This window comes from Sebastes umbrosus, chromosome 5 (assembly GCF_015220745.1).
Source record: "Sebastes umbrosus isolate fSebUmb1 chromosome 5, fSebUmb1.pri, whole genome shotgun sequence".
Lineage (NCBI taxonomy): Eukaryota > Metazoa > Chordata > Actinopteri > Perciformes > Sebastidae > Sebastes > Sebastes umbrosus.
This window is the reverse complement of record NC_051273.1, coordinates 5687870-5705188: the sequence shown is the minus strand read 5'-3', so window position 1 is coordinate 5705188 and position 17319 is coordinate 5687870. Positions and strand designations below refer to the sequence as shown.

At 39.4% G+C, this 17319-nt stretch overlaps 2 protein-coding genes across 2 annotated transcripts; both read right to left on the bottom strand.

The window, feature by feature from the left end:
* Positions 1 to 1788: 1788 nt before the first annotated feature.
* LOC119488302 (interferon-induced protein 44-like) lies at positions 1789 to 10785 on the bottom strand. Its single transcript, XM_037769844.1, has 8 exons — positions 9604 to 10785; positions 7578 to 8114; positions 5917 to 5965; positions 5009 to 5204; positions 4383 to 4535; positions 4105 to 4276; positions 3470 to 3570; positions 1789 to 2047 (listed from the first exon to the last, which is right to left on the bottom strand). The coding sequence occupies exons 2-8, from the start codon at positions 8047 to 8049 to the stop codon at positions 1853 to 1855; spliced, it is 1338 nt and encodes a 445-aa protein (XP_037625772.1). The 5' UTR covers positions 8050 to 8114; positions 9604 to 10785; the 3' UTR covers positions 1789 to 1852.
* ifi44g (interferon induced protein 44g) lies at positions 10095 to 17113 on the bottom strand. The gene is made up of 7 exons (XM_037770183.1): positions 16697 to 17113; positions 15195 to 15303; positions 14145 to 14340; positions 12921 to 13064; positions 11900 to 12071; positions 11418 to 11518; positions 10095 to 10139 (listed from the first exon to the last, which is right to left on the bottom strand). Exons 1-7 carry the CDS (start codon positions 16893 to 16895, stop codon positions 10095 to 10097), a joined length of 966 nt encoding a protein of 321 aa, XP_037626111.1. The 5' UTR covers positions 16896 to 17113.
* Between the last annotated feature and the right edge of the window lie 206 nt (positions 17114 to 17319).

The following is a 17319-nucleotide window of genomic DNA, read 5'->3' as shown; positions in this document are numbered from 1 at the left end:
TAAAATAACTTTCTGCATTTTTTAGAATGATTTGTCTTTTTATGATCTGTTATTTCCCCTGTTAACTTTTATTAATGAAACTATTAAAGTCAGAGATAGAAGGAGAGTCTGTCTGTCAGCAACAAACACCTTTTACATCATTTATCCTCATTTCCATTCAGTCACATGAGGCTGATCATTCCTGAACATCTGGTTTGATAAACATCATTTACATTTCCCTTTAGCCTAATAAATAATGTCCAGTGTTCAAAAAACACCACAGTCATATTCTGGGCTATTAAATAATTAACTCACAATCAGAATATCAATAACTACAGACGCTAATAATGAATAAATAATATAAAGTTATTGTGCCAGTAGAGATGGTTCCTGGGCCTCTAAGCAGTCCACAGTAGAAATACAGGCTGCAGCTTGCACTTGTCTTTATTAGTATTAGTACAGTTCAGACACAAACAGCTGTTAAAGCTGACTGACAGCTGATCCAGATGTGATCAGCTGCTGCTGTCATCAGAAACGGACGTCGCTTCACGTGACGCTTCAGAGGAAACAACGTCTCATGTCTCTTAAATCGTATTTCCTCGTTTCCTCTCTCCTCGCATGGTTTCCTTGCGTCTCTCCATGCTTCCCTGGTGGGAGGGACTAAGACGCAAGGATGAGACGCAAGTGAGGGAAACAGGGATGCAATTAAGAGCTTTGGGATGTACCCAATGTGTACACTGATGAAAGAGGAGGGGCTGCTCCCAATCTGGTATTTGCCAAATGCACTGCCACTCAAAACATCTGACCAATCACTTAGCAGCAAACAGGTCATAGTAAGAAAAACACAGGTGTTACTAACACTATCGATGGCTCTGTTGTATTCAAGTGTTCAGTGAGAGTGACTGTAGGGAAATGGACTCATTACTACAAAGCTTGATGTAACAGTATGATGAAAGAGTGTTGGTTGTGGAGTAGCCTAAGTACTTTTTCTGTCTGAATGTTAATACTGTCTATATGTTTTCACTTTTAAAACTATTGGTACAGTAATGGTACTCTCAAGACTCAACAGGATGAACAATGTCTTTTAGCTACTGTGAAATCTGGGCGACACAAATATGGAATGTTTTTGTGTAAATCTTCACATTAGTAGACGGTAGTCTTAGCTGCGGTTAAACCATGTTTAGTTTGTACATAACTTACCATATGTAAACTGTATAATCTGTAAGGGAAAACCAAACTGGAAATCACCAAAAAACAAATAAACACGTCCAATTGAAAGGTACATGTCAATCTCACTGACTGTGATCCCACTCCAGAAGCTTGAAAAAAGATGAATATGAGCATCAGTACAAACATACAAAAGGTATCCGGGTCAACATTTATATATTATTATTTTTGTGCACAAATTAGTTATTTGTATACTTAATTACAAATATGAAATAGGGAGCATAAATCTGTAATGCCAAAACTCTATGAAAGACAACGTGAGGGCAATAAAAAAAACAAAACTATTTTTAGAGGACTAAGACTCAGATTATCAGATGTGTGCTATTATTTGGTGCCACCAAAGTTTAAATATCATCATTCTTCTCTGGAAACACAAATCAGACTTACTCTAAACTAAACCTGACGGTGACTGCATCCTCAATCGTGTGAAACAACGAACAATAAGTAAAGCAGTAAAGAATCATTTTTCAGGCTTATAATAATAAAATCTTTTAACCCTTTATAATGTAATAGTTTTTGAATAATATAAAGAACTTACAACGAATCAGAAACAAAATTGAATATTTCTTATGCATGGATGGATCATTGTGAAGGATATTTCATTACAGTTGGACAACGTTTTATAAATCTGCTGCACAGATACTTCCTATTCTTTGGTTTCCATGTTGCTGAATCGGTCACTGATTTCATCAAAGTAATTATCTGCAAAACGAAGCATCTGGATGACGGCGCTGAGCAGCAGGATGTCGCAGTTCGGATCCAACTCCAACTCCTCGCTGTAGTTCTTCACTGGAACAACACAGGACACGGGCACACCGAGACGAGCGCTGACCTCCTGCATCTGGATCACAAAAGACTTAGATGAGAGTAGTTAAGGCTTTTTTTCTTAAGACCACAAACAACTTTCACAACTTTTGTGAAATCACAGCAAAATTTTGAAAAGTTGGTTGTTGTGTATATAGGCATATAACTTTTTAACAAAAGTCAAATGACTATTAAATATTAAATATATTGGTTTGATTACCTGCCATATCACTCATGTATCATTACTCAAGTAAATGTGAGTTATTCAAGTATGTTTTACCACGTAACTTCAGCCTTTAAGTTTCTCGTGTGACACCGTGGTGTGAAAGACTCCTTTTGAGACTTTCTTTTGAGAAGAAAATCTCAAATTTCTCAAATTAGTGTTAAAATATCTTCAATACTACACCAGTGAAGTACATTTGAATCTATCTGAATTAGATAACACAAACTAATCTAAATAAAACAGACTGACTGGCCAAGAATCACCAGCTTATCGTTGTGGAGGGGTTTGTGTGTCCCGGTGATCCCAGGAGCTGTGTTGTCGGGAGCATTAGCTCCTGGTAGAGTCTCCCAAGGCAAAGAGCAATTCACTGACACCATGAATCTGCCAAAAAAGAGCTGCAGCACCCCGCCCAGAACAGCCGGGCAGCAGGCAAAGGGACCTAGGCATGCTGATCCCCCGCATCGCAGACTGATTTTGGGGACATGGAAAGTCAACACTCTCTTTTTCCGGAGCTGCCCAGGGTGAGAGGCGAAAGGCGGGTGTGGGGATAATCACAACCTCCTTGCTGAGCACCACTGTCTTGGAGTTCTCCGTGGAGAACGTGAAGGACACCTCTATGGAGTTGCTGAGAGGAAGACACTGACTGTTGCTTGTGCCTGGACATTGTTAGGGCTGTCTTTGCTGACACGCCTCTTCAGTGTTGTGTGGAGGTCGTGGACAGTGCCTGAATGGCAGACCAGGATGGTGGTCCCCATTTTTAAAAACGGGAAACGGAGGGTGCGCTCCAATTATTGGAGTATCATACTGCTCTGCCTCCCTGGGAAAGTTTATTCTAGGGTGCTGGAAAGGACCAGATCCAGGAAGGCAATGTGGATTCCGTCCTGGCTGTGGAACAGTGGGCCAGCTCTTTACCCTTGTGGGGCTGTTGGAGGGGTCATGGGAGTTTGCCTATCCAGTCTACATGTGTTTTGTGGACTTGGAGAAGGCTTACGACCATGTGGGAGGTACCGCGGGAGTATGAATTACAGAGGCTATTGCTACGAGCCATCTATAACTGGAGTGAGAGCTGTGTCCGTATACTCGGCACAAAATCAAACGTCTAGACTACCTTGCTTAGCCTACTGCCACCATGACCCTGCCACGGATAAGTGGCAGAAAATGGATGGACTGATGGACATTACAACCCCACAGTACAATAAATCTTCAAGAGTTTTTTTTTCTGTATAAAATCCTCACCATTTCCTTGATGTAGCCACTCTTGTAAATGTTTCTCAAATCCTCTGTCACCAAAGGGCAGGCTTCGTCTACTCTAGTGAGCAGGACCAGCTGAGGAATCCCTGGAAACACCAGAGCAGAAAGAACATTTCCAAAATGCTGTAGATCTTTAGGTATCAGTCTGTCAAAAAAATGTTTGAATACATTTCACACATTGCTATAAGAAGTTGAAACCTTCATTACTTTGAGAGCACAGAAAAAAATGTGAGCATGCAGCTGACAGTGGCATTAGCAGAAATACTACTTGTAAGCTTGTAGTTTACAGTGTTGATCAGAGATACAGTAAATTTACAACTTCACTACCAGCAGTTCCAACAGCTGTAAACCACTGTCTTGGCTGTAGGCTAAGTGAAGGTGGAGACTCAGGTGACGACTGCTAACATTGAACTTTTTTTTCCTTTTATTAATAAAAAACTATTAACAGTACTATTAAAAAAGGTAGAAACAAGGTAGTCTCCCTATGGGGCCCCTTGTTGGTCTACAGTATGTTTGTTGTACTATGTTGAGATTCAGAAAGCATACACTCATACTGATGTTTTCTAAAACAGTTACAGGTATATCTTCATCATAATGACTTGGGACTAAATTTCACTAACCCATTAAGTTGACCTTTTTGCGAATGGCATTCAGCTTCTCCTCCAGCTTTGTGGGCATGATGGAGACCTTGCAGGCATCAGCGACGTAGGCCACACAGTGGATCTTGTCTTTGAGCCCTGGAGACTTGCGATTGCCGTGGTCGTCCGAATGCAGAGGAGCAGAGGGGTTGAACTGAGTCATACAGTTGAGGAGAAAGACAGGAACAGTTTGAGTTAACTACAACCAGATCAATGACTCATACATTCAATATCCTGCTCAACGTAACAAAAAGCTGTACCTGATAACAGTCTGGCAGATGACCTTTAAGGATGCTGCTGATGTCATCTATATCAAGCCCCGCCCCCGTGCTTTCCTCCAATCCCATGGTATCACAAAAGATGATTGGCAGAGGCTTTCCTTCTCGCCCAGCTTTCAAAGAGTAGGTGCGAAACTGTTGAGAACAAAACGATGGAGTAACAAACCACAAAATGGGGACGGAGCAGGGTTTTCATTTTGAAATCAATCACCACAAATGGAAATCATTAAAGGTCCAGTGTGTAGGGTTTGGCGGCATCTAGTGGTGAGGTTGGAAATTGCAACCAACTGAAACTTCTCAGTGTGTCAAAGGTGTAGCAGAGCTACGGTGGCCGACATGAAAACGCAAATGGCCTCTAGAGCCAGTGTTTGGTTTGTCCGTTCGGAACTACTGTAGGAACATGGCGGAGCGACATGGTGGACTCCATGAAGAGGACCTGCTCCCCATGTAGATATGAAGGGCTCATTCTAAGGTAACGAAAACACAACGATTCTCATTTTCAGGTGGTTATACACTAAAGAAAACATACTTATTAATATTGTATGTCATTTCTACCAATAGATCCCCCTAAATGTTACACACTCGTCCTTTAAGAGGCAGAATCTAACCTGTGTGGTGAGGCTGGTGGAAGAGGAGCCAGCGATGGCCTGGCTGGTGACGTGGCCTTTGAATATAGAGTTGATAGAATTGAAGAAGCTGGACTTTCCAGCTCCAACTGGTCCAATGAGCAGGACCCGAACCTGGGACACAGAGCTGACTGTGGGTTTGTACATCTTAACAGTCTCCATCAGCTCCTTCCTCTTCCTGTAGAAACAAGAAATGATAAAGAACGTTTCTACTAGTGAAAAGTTGTTAGTTGTTTTTAGCCTGGTTAGGTTTATGACAATTAGTCAAAAATTGTATAGTTAAAAACAGTATAGCACAGTAAGCATGGCAAACAATTGGATTGCATAATATATTGCATAGACACTCTCATTTTAATCTAAAATAGTTAGTACAATATGTCCAGTTATGCATAGCAGCATTGTATGTGGAACACATTCATTGTTACATATAAATAACTTAAAACTTAAACTTTATTAGAATCACCATTTACATACATACATGAAATTCCACTTCTATATTTAACCCATCCTAAGCATTTAGGAGCAGTGGGCTGCTGTGAAGCGCCAGTGGAGCAACTTGGGGTTCAGTGTCTCACTCAAGGACACTTTGAGATACAGACAGTAGAAACCGGGGATCAACCGCCATCCTTGTGGTTAAAAGACGACTTGCTCAACCCACTGGGCTACAACCGAATCAAAATCATTAGGCCGCGGATTGGATTCAAACCCGGGGCGCTGGAGTAAGGATTCAATCTTAGTACATGGGGCGCCTGCTCTACCAGGTGAGCTACCAGGGCGCCCCACTATTTAAAAGACTGAGCCATTTTGTCAGATCATCAATATTTGTCATACTGTATATTGTATTATAGTAAAGCATATTGATAGTATGTGCAGGATGGTATCCATCTTACTCAGATTCCCAGTTGATAGTCCTCCATGGCCTCTCAAGTTCTCTGGTTTCTGTTGAAGAGCAAAAACAACTTTCATAAAAACAACATTGATCTAATAAAATTGGATTCTTTCTTCCTTCTTTTTAAAATGGGTTTACATGACACATGGTATTATTAATATCACATGCCATTAATGATACACTTATTGCCTGTTGTTTGCATTGACTTATGCCAGTGAAATATTGTATTAACGGCCCCCCTAATAAAAGTTTAACAATACAGCCTAAGTGTTGTATTAAAGTGTACCTAAAAAGCGGCAGTGATGACGGACAGGCAAAGAACGAGGAGTGACAACGACATACAAAACCCACAAATCATCTGTAAGTCTACACAGTGTTGGAACGCCTCAGGGACTGAAAAAATATTATATCAGGGGTGGGAGTCAGAAAAGCAGAGGGTTATGAATAGCTTCTTTTTCTTGAAGAGAGGATAGTCTAATTTTTTGGAGGGGAGCAAGAGGGTCTTTTTTTTTACATTTTCTCATTCATATTTTATTTTATTCTTACCGTGTAAAAGTTTTATTTACCAACAGTTAAAGGGGTAGTTTGTATATTTTGAAGTGGAGTTGTATGAGGTACTTATCCATAGTAGGTAGTAGTATTATTTACAGTAGATGACGACACCGTAAAATACGCCCCCAGCATCGATAAAACAGACAGGAGCACAGGACAGGACACCGGAGCAAAGCAATACAGAGCTGTGGAGGGGGATGGCAGAAAAACATATTTTAGCCACCTAAAAGAAAGGCTCACCCAAAATAAATCAATATGTGTTTAAGTGTATGCTATGTTTAAAATATTTTTCGACAGCGAACTGAAATGAAAGTGAAATGTATCTATACTGTTTTTGTCATCTGAGCCTGCATAGATAAGTTTCACATTCATTTCAGCTCCCCGTCAGAAAGGAGAAGGAAAGGGCTGTCTGACGGCAAGATAAAGAGGTGAAAATATTCTAAATATACCGTACACTTAAAAGGATATCGATTTTTTAGGTGGGTCTTCCTTTAAGTGGCTAAAATGTGTTTTTCTGCCGTTCCCGTCCACAGCACTGTATTGCTTTGCTCCGGTGCTCCCCGTCTGTTTCTCCAAGCTGGGGGCGTGCCCACCGCCATCTACTGTAGGTAATACACCTACTACAGTATGGACAAGTACCTCATACAACCCCACTTCAAAACACCAGAACTATCCCTTTAATGTGTTTGATATTTAACGCTGCGTTCACTAGCAGGACCATGCCACAACAGTGTGATTTTAAAGGTTTAATGAATGAGGAAGTATAGGATGTTGGATGGATAAATTGTACCTCCAGTACCTGAAAGAGAAGAGATGGGAGGTATGCACAGGATTGAATAAGAGGGGATGAAGGGACGGGAGAGAGGGTGAATGGATGTGAATAGAGATGTGCGTGCAGAGAGAGGGATGAGGTAAGTGGATGAGAGGCTGGACTATTCTCCTTTAATGTGTTTTTTTTGTTTCATATTTACCTTTTATTTGTATTTATTTAATTTTTAGTTCATGAATAAATTATGTCATATAGACATACATGTCATGAAATAAAACATAGAACACTTTTGGATTTACCACAACAAAGCATCAAAACATTGTAATTTATATTGAACTCACCTTCCACTTCAAAGACTTCACACTCAGTCAGGTTGATGTCGTTGCCATGCATTTCTTCAGCAGTAAAGTTGTAATGATTTCCTGGATTGCTAAACACTACTGCTTTGCTTCCATTGACAAGAGCCAACGCTTCTCCAAAATATGGACCAGAGTTACTTATCATTCTCACTGCATTAGCAGGACTGGTGACTGGATATTTGAGGAGCTTTTCTCCATTTAAGGTGAAAAGAAAGGCCTCGTCATCACGCACAAACAGCCCAGACTGACTGAAGGGTTGTTTGGTGAAGCCTCCAAACACATAACCAGAGGCGTTGTAGCCCACAGACACAGTGGGAGAGTGGTTGTCACATCGTTGGTGAAAGGCTGCGCCGGTGAAACCATCGATGCTGGCCTTGTACAGCAGCCGCAGTTTGACTCTTCCCAGCTGGGAGCTGATGATTCTCCGCTGGCTGCTGGTTAGCATGGAGTTCATGGTGGACAGCTGGTCTGCTGAAGTAGGCAAAGGATGGTGAATGAACCGTTTACTCACTTTGGTGTCTAAAAACAAAAAGAAACAGATGCATTAAAACGCAGGATATCTAGACTGAGTTTGGTTAATTCCCCTGAATAAAGTAGATTCATATATCATCCAGGTTGCACACAAAGTTCAAAGTTTCATTTGTTTGTAAAATCAAAGAAATTACAGTCCTTCATCCTAATCAATCAACACTGATTACAGAACCTAAGATACCAATAAAATACCAATAAAATAAAACTATTGATAAAATCCTCACAAAATTACATTCCACAAAAACCTTTTTAAAAACAGGGACAAAAAAACTATTTCAACAATAACATGACAAACTATACTTAAAATCAGAGTTTACTTCCTCCTACTTTATATAGCTCTATGAATGTTGATGATTTGTGTTAAAACATAATGCACATGTCAAATGGTCCACTAGCTTCTGTCATCAAAACAAGAGTAACAAATATTCTTCACTGTATCAACGTTTTATTTCAAACACTTGAAGTCCAGCATGTTTTAGCTATCTTGGCACATATTCAGATAGAAACTGCAAATGTTTCCCCTCAGTTGGCACATAAAAAAAGTTTCCCACAGCTTGATACATGTTGAGAAGGAACAATAACTTTCCATTTCCTCTCAGACTGACAAAGAAATGGTTTTCCACACCCTCATTATTACAGACTGCAGCAAGAATACTTACACCAAATGTTTTTTCCCACATCATTCCAACTTTACATCTGGCCTCCACTGGATAGAAATAAGTGACCTGCTAGATCTGTTGGTTTAATCCCTGTACAGTAACTATTCCTCAATCCAGGTTGAAATCAAGGGGGATTAATGCCTGCCAGCTTCCGGTTTTGCTATTAATCTGCACAAACTCTTTAAAAACTATATTCCAAGTTTAGGAATTACACAGTAGCCTAAGCTATATAAAAGTTTGTTGTATAAAAGTTAACTTAAACTACATCACGACTGTGCTACACCTTCAGTCACAAAAATGAATTAAAAATCCCACAGGCGAATTTTAGATTTTTTTAGATTACATTTTTAGATTAAAATTTGGCCAAATATGAAATCCTTAACAGTATATATACACTGATCAGCCATAACATTAGGACAGCATGGGCACCCTGACCGGTCTGCGGCTACGCAGCCCCATACGCAACAAACTGCGATGCATCATGTGTTCTGACACCTTTCTATAAGAACCAGCATTAACTTTTTCAGCAATTTGAGCTACTTTAGCTCTTCTATTGGATTGGACAACACGGGCCAGCCTTCGCTCTGACCCAGTCGTCTAGCCATCACAATTTGGCCCTTGTCGCTCACATCCTTACGCTTGCCCATTTTTTTTGCTTCCAACACAAAGTTCAAAATGTTCACTTCCTGTCTAATATATCCCACCCACTGCCAGGTGCCATTGTAACAAGATAATCAATATTATTCACTTCACCTGTCAGTGGTCTTAATGTTATGGCTGATCGGTGTATCATAGTATATAAATATTTTCATCCTTACCTGTTTCTCTTCTAGATAGTTAGAGGAAGGTGACCAGCTGTCAGAGTAGTTACAGTAGACAGATGTTCATACAGGAAGTCTGCCAGGCAAGTCATGTGCCATCAACCACAGCTAGAAATGAAACTAGACCGGACTAGAATTATTTTGCCTTCAAAATAAAACTCAAGCTCTCAAGTCTTTGAACATGATGTAAACGTCACTCATGATTAAGTAGTATACTCAGTTTAGCTCCTCCTTTTAGTTTGAACCAAGTTTACCATGAACTCAGTTGTCAGTTTAGGTACTAATGCCGTCATATATCGTATTCTTATCCTGAAACTCTTTCACTTTTTTCCGCGAGGCTTGTTTGTATGAGTGTTTCAAGTCACGTTCACCTCTTCAACTCTTAGCTGGGAAATAAATAAATAATATCACACTATAACGCTAATTTCCACCTGATGAGTGCCACCTGTATTGCACATTATATTATTGTATATAATAAGGGAGGATGTTCACCTGTAGAGCTCCTGCATAAAGACCCCGAGGCAGCTGTCGGACTGAGAGACGCCAATAAAATCATACAATCTAAAATAAAGTTGATCAACCTCACAGTGAATTGCCCAGCCATGATGATGATGCTATTGTGAACAGAATATTGTTGTTATTATTTAGTTGATTTTAATAACATTTTTAACTTTAAATGAATTCAGATCAAAGGTATTATGATTATTGTGTTAAACAAGGCATTTCCCCCTCTGGAGAAAGGCAGACTATCCGTACAGTACGTCAGAGCTCTGGACCACTTGTACATTTTTTTCCTACCCACGGAAAGAGAAAGTATGAGAAAACTGTTGAATGCAGTGAGCTTTCTTACACCCTCTAAGTGCCTCTCAAGAACAATTATGTTTCTACTAATGGTTTTAGCATGAGACCCATTGCCCTAGATATAAAGAACAGCTCACTCTTACAAATAAAATATCACAATATTCAGATTTTATTCGGAATTATATTATTTAGTCCATTATAGTAAAGGTTTACAAGATAGTTTAAAGGCACTATTTCTTGCATGCATGTGACTATACTGTAGCTTTGACATTACCACTACTGTAGGGGTCGCTGAAGTCAGAAATTTTCAAATCCTGCACAAAAAAATCCCTTAACCTGAGGGTGCTCATTAAGGCTGTTGACATTAAACCATAAATGATTTTTGAAATGTAAATGATGACTTTCTTAATATCTTTAGAAAGGCATATCCTAGATGTGTATAACTTAAAATATGCCCTTTGGCCCTGTGTGTTGTGATGTGTTGTCCTGGAAATACAGGTCGGCATATTGCAGGATGTGGTCGACAGCACTGAGCAGAAGCACATCAGTGTTCACATCCAGGTGCAGCTCCGCAAGCAGTCCGTATATTTTTGACTACTCCACTTGTATATTGTTAAATTTGTTTACATAACCTGATTGTTTTGAATCCACGTTGTAGACTACATAGAGAAGCGGTCCCACTGAGCTTAAAAGGTTACAGGACACTCTAGTTAAACATTATCAAAATGAATTCTATCTTCTAAGTCACAAAGTTTAAACATATATATTGTAAGTTGTTGCATCTGTAATATTTTGAGTGCTAATAAATCAACATTGTCTCCTCACAGGCATGTTCATGTTGACTAAATGACAACCTTGGTGTATGTATCATGCAACACATTCATGGGAAGTGGTTAGTGCATTTCCTTTTCTCTTTTACAGACAATTTAGAGGAAATGTCTCTGAGTTTAGAGTGTTTAACTACAGTACATGAACATTTCTCAAACTGCATATGGTTTATTTCAACCTACCATGTCCTGAACGATGCGGCTCTTGTAAACCTGGGTGACATCTTTGGCTGTTTCTGAACAGATTTGGTCGATGTGGGTCAGCAGAGCCACCTGGTGAACACCTAACAGACAGAACACAAGGCTGTCATTAAGGTTTCACTGCAAATAAAACAGCTTAACCTTCACATTACAGAGAAAAAATAAATTACTGACAGTTAAGATTTAAACAGTGCTTTCATTCAGTTGATCTCTTAAGGTTTCAAACCCAAAGTTGTTATGCACTTCAGTCCCTATGCAGTTCAGAAGTCTGTGAAATCTTAATACAATACGGAGTAAATGTCTAAATAAATAAACAAATTCAAAACAGTGAAAACTAAATTAAGGTAAAAACTGACAGAAGCACAGCTGTTTTCAAAAGTCAAAGCCCGTTTTGTCTGCCAAGCGACTTCAATCTGTGTGTGACAATGTCTTTGTGTTTGAGTGCTTGTTTGTCCTTTTCTTACCCAGGTCACTGATGTGCTCTCGGAGCTGCTGGAAGGTGGTTTTGAGGCCACTCGGGTAGCTCAGGAGTTTAGAGGCGTCCACCACAAATGCAACACAGTGGATCTGCTCTTTGAGGCTTGGCCTCTTCACATAGCCGACAGTCTCAGACCTCACTGGCTGATCTGGGCTAAACTGGGAGAGAGAAATGAAGAGATTCAATTTTCAAAAAACAACTCATGTTGAGCACTAAACAAAAAGTAAAGCTGAGGCTGATGGGCATGTCATTAGTTTTGCAGGTACAGTATTTAGTCACAAGTCAAAGCAAAGAACTGTATTAAAAATAATAATTTTGACTTGATGATGAAAAGTAAGAGGATCACCAAAGTTCTTACAAATTATCTTGAGGGGAACATGAATGTCTGTACCAAATTTCACTTCAATTCATCCAATAATGGTCGAGACATTTCATTCAAAACCACAAAAGTCAACCTCATAGTGGCGCAAGAGGAAAGGCCAGAACTCCACCAAAGTCATTAGGATGAATCCTCTGTGAACCATACGTGTCTCTACAAAATGTTGTGCCAATCCATCAGGTGCTTTGTGAGATATTTCAGTTTGGACCAAACATAATCAATAGTCCGGCATTGTCATCTTTACAGCAATGCTGCTAGCGTAGCTACAAAGTACAATATCACATATCAGTCAGTATTTATGTAAGTTGAGATAAATAAGTGATTTCATTGAATAAGTTAATTAATAGTAATTAAAACATTAAAAGGTTATGATCATTTGATTTGATTCATCTCGATGTTATGTCCTTTATGTGTTACTTTGTAAGAGGCAACACTATATAAGCTTTCTGTTAAAACGGTATGTAGGTTCCTGTCACTTTAAGAGAAATAGGCTTCTACAGAGCCACACGGTTTTCTTACTGTAGTACAGTTTGCTGATTAGGAGAACTTAACCTTGAATACTCCTGTAAGAAGATATTACAAAACCGTGGAATAAAAATGCTTTGTTTTTTCCCTTTTACATACTAACCTTGTGTCCCTCAGGTACATGACCTTTAATGACGGATAGGATGTCATGAAGGGTCAGTCCGGTCATCTCTCCACCTCCAAGGCCCACGATATCGCACAGCACCAGTCCAGTAGGATCCTCTCCCTTCTGATGGATGTTGAAGGACTGTAGCTAACACACACAAGAACAAAGTTAAAGGGATGGACACCTAAAGCAACAGCAGGATGTTTACACCAACACTGTCTTCTGATGAACCAACTTGAGACATTCTTGTTCAGTGTCGCTTTAATGTTGCTTTTTTTCAATTCAAAATTTATTTCGAACATGTAAAATAACAAAAAATAAAAAATAAAAAAAGAGAATGTTCAAACAAACAAGGGTACAGCCAGAAATAAGTAGTATTTACATACAATGAAAAACATAAGTAAAAGAAATTGTCAAACACTTCCTTGGTTTACATATTAGAAAAGGAGTGAGCAGAAGTACAAACTTATTTAATCCCACCCCTCTTCCATAAGTCATTCATTAATAATTAACCAGCTTCCTTATTGAGCTATACATATACTCTAATTAATTTTCCTAAATTTGTCTAACTATAATTATTACCTTTTATCTCTGTCATACAGAAATATAAATGAATTACTGATATAATTTGTGTGTGTGTGTGTGTGTACGTCTTGTCTGCCTGTATTTTAATATTTGTTATTTTGTTGTCATTCAATAATTAACTTTGACTGTGAAAGTTCATTCTTGACCTGAAAAACATCTGAAACGTGGAGTTTACCGAGTCGCCAACTTCATGACAACCAGGTAAACTCCACATGCTGACAAAGACCTTAAGATTGAAAGCCTGAGAAAAGCTACTAAGTCTTTGTCAACTCTGAATATATTTTGTAGGAAATTATGTTTTACAAATAAACTGGTCTTTAAGATAATTGTGTCCAAGAAGTAGAGGCTTTTATTTTACATGGAAATGACTGACAACACTTTGAACACAGACGCTCTTTCTCAACGTAATGGAGAACTGGGAAAGTGAAAGCAGTGTTTGGGTGTTTCTGTGGGTGAATTGCTCAGATACCCTCTTGAATCCAAAGGCCACACGAGGCCCACTCTCTTTTTAGTATCTCAACATTTTTAGAAACCCCAAAAATGAATTTCAGCTAATTTTGTCTACACCTCCCTCCAAAACAAATGTCAATAGTTTTAGTGATTTCTCTCAGTTACATGTTACTGTTCCACTTGTACCTTCTTGGTGAAGCTGGCTGAGGAGGAGCCCACCATGGCCCGGTTGGTGACTCTTCCATTAAACACTGACTGGACTGAACTGACGAAGCTGGACTTGCCAGAACCGACCGGACCCAGGAGGAGAACCTGAGCCTGAGTCACCTCGCCATCGCTCGGTTTGTAGGAGCTGACGGTCTCCATCAGGCTCATCTTTTGCCTAGATTAGAATTCAAGATATTTGCTGTTCAGAGTAATTTGAATACGCAGAATAAAGGCATGGGAGGAGTGTATTTATCTAAATGAGTTAAAGGAATAAAGGTAATATGTTGATAGTGTTTGAATTTTTTTTCTTCACTTTAAAGGACCAGTGTGTAACATCTGGCAGCATCTAGCGGTGAGATTGCAGATTGTGGGTGCCAAGCGTGTAGAAAATCTATAGTGGCTGACGTGAAAACGCAAATGGCCCTATCTAGAGTTGTTGTAAGAGTAGCGCAGGTCATTTGGAGAACAGCAGAGCCAGTGGGTGTGTGTATGTGCAAAGTAAGTGGTGAAGCAAGAGAGAGAGAGCGGCGGCAAATGTGTGTGTGCAAACAAGTGAGCTATTGGAGCAGACGACAGAGTTAGTTTAGCTCTGAGAACATCAAGTGAATGTACAGTGGACGTTGCAGTTTGTGCAGAAATAAATACTGCAGCTCTTCAAGACCAACAGAGGTTTCCTGCGTCCTGTTTCCCGGCGGCTGAGTGGAGCGACGACGGGGGTTAACTTCGGAGCGAGTAACGTAACCGACTGCGGCCCAAGCAGGAAAACTTAACATAGAGGTTTGTCCGTTCTGGGCTACTCTAGAAACATGGCGGACTCCATGAAGAGAGGACGGCTCATTCTAAGGTAACGAAAACACGATTCTTATTTTCAGGTGATTATACACTAATGAAAACATACTTATTAATATTATATTCCATTTCTGCCAATAGATCCCCCTAATTGTTACACACAGGTCCTTTAAATGAACACAAATATACTCATTTGTCTGCTAGTAATTAAAATAGTTGCAAATAGTTACTTGTACTCACTCTTCTGTCCACTCCATGTTTCTCCATTGAGATTCCAACTTTCGTTGAACTGCTGAAGAAAGATGATGAGGTTTAACCCACCTAGACCTGCTGGACCTATTTTTTAATTCTGTGAATAAGTGGCAAAACACAGACTGATGGAACATCCAGAGAGTTTATTAGCACAAAAAGATTATATGAGTCTCTCTTAACCACAGCTACGACACAGGTCGGTTCAGGGACGTGTCCAGACACAGAAAACAGGCATCATCAAAGTAATGGTTTTGTAAAATGTAGGAAATCAATTGCCAGCTTTATCATTTTGTAGGGCTGTCCCGAATACCATCTTTTGGGCTTCAAAGCTTCGGTGAGAAATATTCAAATGTATGATCTTGTCGGTCTGTCTCCATTCAGTGCCCCGAAAAGTGCCACTACTATCGTGGTGGCGCAGACAGATAGAGGCTCTCAGTGCCGCACTACTGTACACACACGCACCTGAACACACAACAAACAGCGATATCCGTCTGAGAATAACTAATAATAATTAACTTTGAATATGAATAATGAATAATGTTGTGGGATTATTCCTTATTTCATGGGATATTTTGGGATTTATACTATATTATTACATACTTATATTTAAAAAAAGAAAACAAAAAAAGCATTTGAATACTGATTTGGAGATCGATTAACATGGCAATGCTTTGAAGCTTTGAAGCATTTGGGACAGCTCTACTTTTTTGTTTGAATACATTGCTTTTTTCTTCTACATTTTTTCGCCTCCGTCAAGCACTTTGAGCTGAATTTTATGCATCAAAGTCAAATAAAGTGTGTTATTATTATTATAAGTATTATTATCATTATTGCTGGTAACAGTATTAACATTGCAAATGCAGTTATGTAGTGCTTTAACTGCTCTTTTAATGATTTTAACTTTTTCACACAAAGTTTGCACAACATTTAAAACAAGTACAGACACTAAATACAGACACTAGAGACTCTTCTGATCACAATATTCAAGCTTTTTCTTAATGATAAGAAATCTCACTTCATTTACTGTACATGAATATGCAGAGGTACTAAACTTTTGACTCTCCCAAGTATGACGCCACATGTGGTGACACACCAGGCTGGTTAGCTACTGTACTGTATGTTAAAATTGGATGCAGAGAGAGTAGTACAACAGCTGTGAGATGTACAGTAGGGGTGTGCAAATGTAAGGTACATTTGCAATTTGTGCACGAATAAGGCTATTTTCTTTTTTTTCTGTCTTGACTGAGGCATTTTTGGTTGACAGGTTTTTCTTTTAGACACCATTATGTGACTTTGTTAAATGCATTAAGGGTTTTGAAGCAGGCATTTGCTGTTTAGGACACTGGAACACACAGTTGTATATCCTATTTCTAAACTGGGTTTTCTTTCACAATGCATCCAAACAATGGAGAAAAACCATAAGAGTACATATTCAGTGGCAGTGCTGGTCTTTGACAGTTTTCTCAGTGTGGAACTGTTTAGGAGCTTACCTGTGAGTTCAAACAAAAATGTGTTCTCACTTTTCTCTGTTGAACTGACGTCTGGAGCTATGCTGAGAGCATCTTTGGCGTCCGCTGCTATGCCAGAAGCAGGTTTGGCTTGAAAAACTGGAGCTGCGAATAAACTGGTTGGAGGAGCGACACCAAAACTAAAGCTTCCCGATCTGATGAGGGAAACAATCACATGCATCAGAGTACGAGCATAGATAAGGAAAAGGAGCAGAAATTAACTTGAATGTTCTTGAATAAAGGTCTTACACTTAAAATACTATGTGACCCAAAAATAGCTGCATTGTTGAGATGAACAGAGAAATTCAATTTCGTAATGCTACGAAGTTAAGCTAAATTTTGGCAAGGAAAAACTGGCATGGCCATTTTCAAAGGGGTCCCTTGACCTCTGACCTCAAGATATGTGAATGAAAATGGGTTCTATGGGTACCCAGAAGTCTCCCCTTTACAGACATGCCCACTTTATGATAATCACATGCAGTTTTGTGCAAGTCATAGTCAAGTCAGCACACTGACACACTGACAGCTGCATATTTTGTATGTTTAATGCAGTACCTGTGAGGGTTTCTGGACAATATTTGTCATTGTTTTGTGTTGTTAATTGA

Coding starts and splice junctions, on each gene's coding strand:
- LOC119488302 (XM_037769844.1), bottom strand. CDS start 8,049: ATGAACTCCATGCTAACCAGCAGCCAGCGGAGAATCATCAGCTCCCAG. Junction 4,536..5,008: donor CCACCAGCCTCACCACACAG/GTTAGATTCTGC, acceptor TGTTCTCAACAG/TTTCGCACCTACTCTTTGAA. Junction 2,048..3,469: donor GTGGCTACATCAAGGAAATG/GTGAGGATTTTA, acceptor TTTGTGATCCAG/ATGCAGGAGGTCAGCGCTCG.
- ifi44g (XM_037770183.1), bottom strand. CDS start 16,895: ATGCATGTGATTGTTTCCCTCATCAGATCGGGAAGCTTTAGTTTTGGT. Junction 14,341..15,194: donor AACATGGAGTGGACAGAAGA/GTGAGTACAAGT, acceptor ATTCTAATCTAG/GCAAAAGATGAGCCTGATGG. Junction 13,065..14,144: donor CAGCCAGCTTCACCAAGAAG/GTACAAGTGGAA, acceptor TGTTAGCTACAG/TCCTTCAACATCCATCAGAA.